Genomic DNA, 1590 nt, shown 5'->3' on the forward strand with positions numbered 1-1590 from the left:
AAGGCGACGGTTCCGCACCCCGGCCCGGCTTCGGCAAGGACGGGGCGGGGGGGAGGTGGCGGAGGAGTGGGGCTGGGGGTGGCGGGGTCTGCGCCCGCGCCCCGCGGAAGATGCGCCAGTGCCCGCGGCCCGCCTGAGGGATCGGCGCTACCGCGGTCCGCGGAGTCGCCATGCAGCGTAAGAGCCGCGGGCCGGGACCGAGCCGGGCTGTACCGGGACCTTGCGGGGCTGTGCGGTGTCACCGTGCCCGGGGCTGTACCGGGCCGTGTCACCGGGCCGGTGCCGGGGAGGGAGCCCGGTCCTCCCGGAGCCGGGGCCGCTGCCTTTGGCGCTGCCGTTATTGGGGTTATTTGTTTGGAGACGGTGAATTGTTGAGGAGACGATTATAGCTCTAACGATATCATCTCCCCCTCTGCCCTCACCCACAGCCATACATCTCTAGATATCTATATAGAGAGTTATCTTTACATATAGATACTCTTATGTCTGCATCTATCTATATCTATATAGCCGTGTCTATATATCTCTCTGTCTGTATCTATACCGATATATTTATGTACCTCTAACCAACATTTTTATGTACCTATCTATATCTATACATCTATACAGGTATCTATATATTTATGTCTATATATCTGTATATTTTCGTTCTTTATCTATTGTATTTGATTATTTTTATATCTCTATTTCTCTATATCTGTATCGTTCTGTCATCTCTTTCTACATCACCTCTGTCGGTATCTGCAGGGCGACGGGACAAGCCTACCGCGGTTTTATTTTCAGGGCAATTCTCATAATTTTTTAACAGTTTTTTTTTTCCCCCACCCCGCCCGGGCTACCCCGCTGTTATTTGTAGGTGAATTTTGGAAGTGTACGAAAAGGAAAAAGAACCTGGAATAATTGCGTGGCAACTTTGCCGGCGGCTTTGCCCGGGGGTTAATTCCGTTCCCCATTTACTTCCCTTCTCGTTTTCCCCGGTGCCGCCAGGCGCTTCCCCCGGTGTGGGCGGCCCCGGGGCCCCCTGCTCTCCGCGGCGCGGGGAGCGGCTCACTCGCCACCGCGGCAACGAATTTGAACGAATAGTGGGGTTTTTTCGGGCCGTTCCCCGGACCAGCCCCGCGTCCGCCCGCCGTCGGGCGACAGCAACCCCGGGGGCGGCGGGGCCGGGCCGGTCCCGGGGGGGCGGCGGGAGGCAGCGGGAGCTGACGGGGGGCTGCCTCCCCGCAGAGATCCCGCTGTGCGCCGGCTGCAACCAGCACATCGTGGACAGGTTCATCCTCAAGGTCTTGGACCGGCACTGGCACAGCAAGTGCCTGAAATGCTCCGACTGCCAGACGCAACTGGCCGAGAAGTGCTTCAGCCGCGGGGACGGCGTCTACTGCAAGGAGGACTTCTTCAAGTGCGTGGGGACACGAGGGGACGGGACGGGACGGGACGGGACGGGACGGGCTAGCCCGGCCCGTCGCGGCCTGTTCCGTCCCGTTCCGTTCCGTTCCATCCCGTCCCGGCCGCGCAGCCGCCGCCGCAGTCCCCGCCCCGCCGCGTTGCGGTCACTTCCTGCAGCTGGTCCCGGTATCGGCCGTGCCCGCC

At 60.3% G+C, this 1590-nt stretch overlaps 1 protein-coding gene across 1 annotated transcript in view; it reads left to right on the forward strand.

The window, feature by feature from the left end:
- Positions 1 to 84: 84 nt before the first annotated feature.
- LHX3 (LIM homeobox 3) overlaps positions 85 to 1590 on the forward strand; it is a 5629-nt gene continuing 4123 nt past the window's right edge. The window contains exons 1-2 of the mRNA XM_014942786.1: positions 85 to 177; positions 1228 to 1399. Coding sequence (XP_014798272.1) covers positions 171 to 177; positions 1228 to 1399 — 179 coding nt within the window. The 5' untranslated portion in view covers positions 85 to 170. The remainder of the gene's footprint in view (positions 178 to 1227; positions 1400 to 1590) is intronic.

Source organism: Calidris pugnax, unplaced genomic scaffold, assembly GCF_001431845.1.
Source record: "Calidris pugnax isolate Ruff unplaced genomic scaffold, ASM143184v1 scaffold102, whole genome shotgun sequence".
In the NCBI taxonomy this organism is placed as follows: Eukaryota; Metazoa; Chordata; class Aves; order Charadriiformes; family Scolopacidae; genus Calidris; species Calidris pugnax.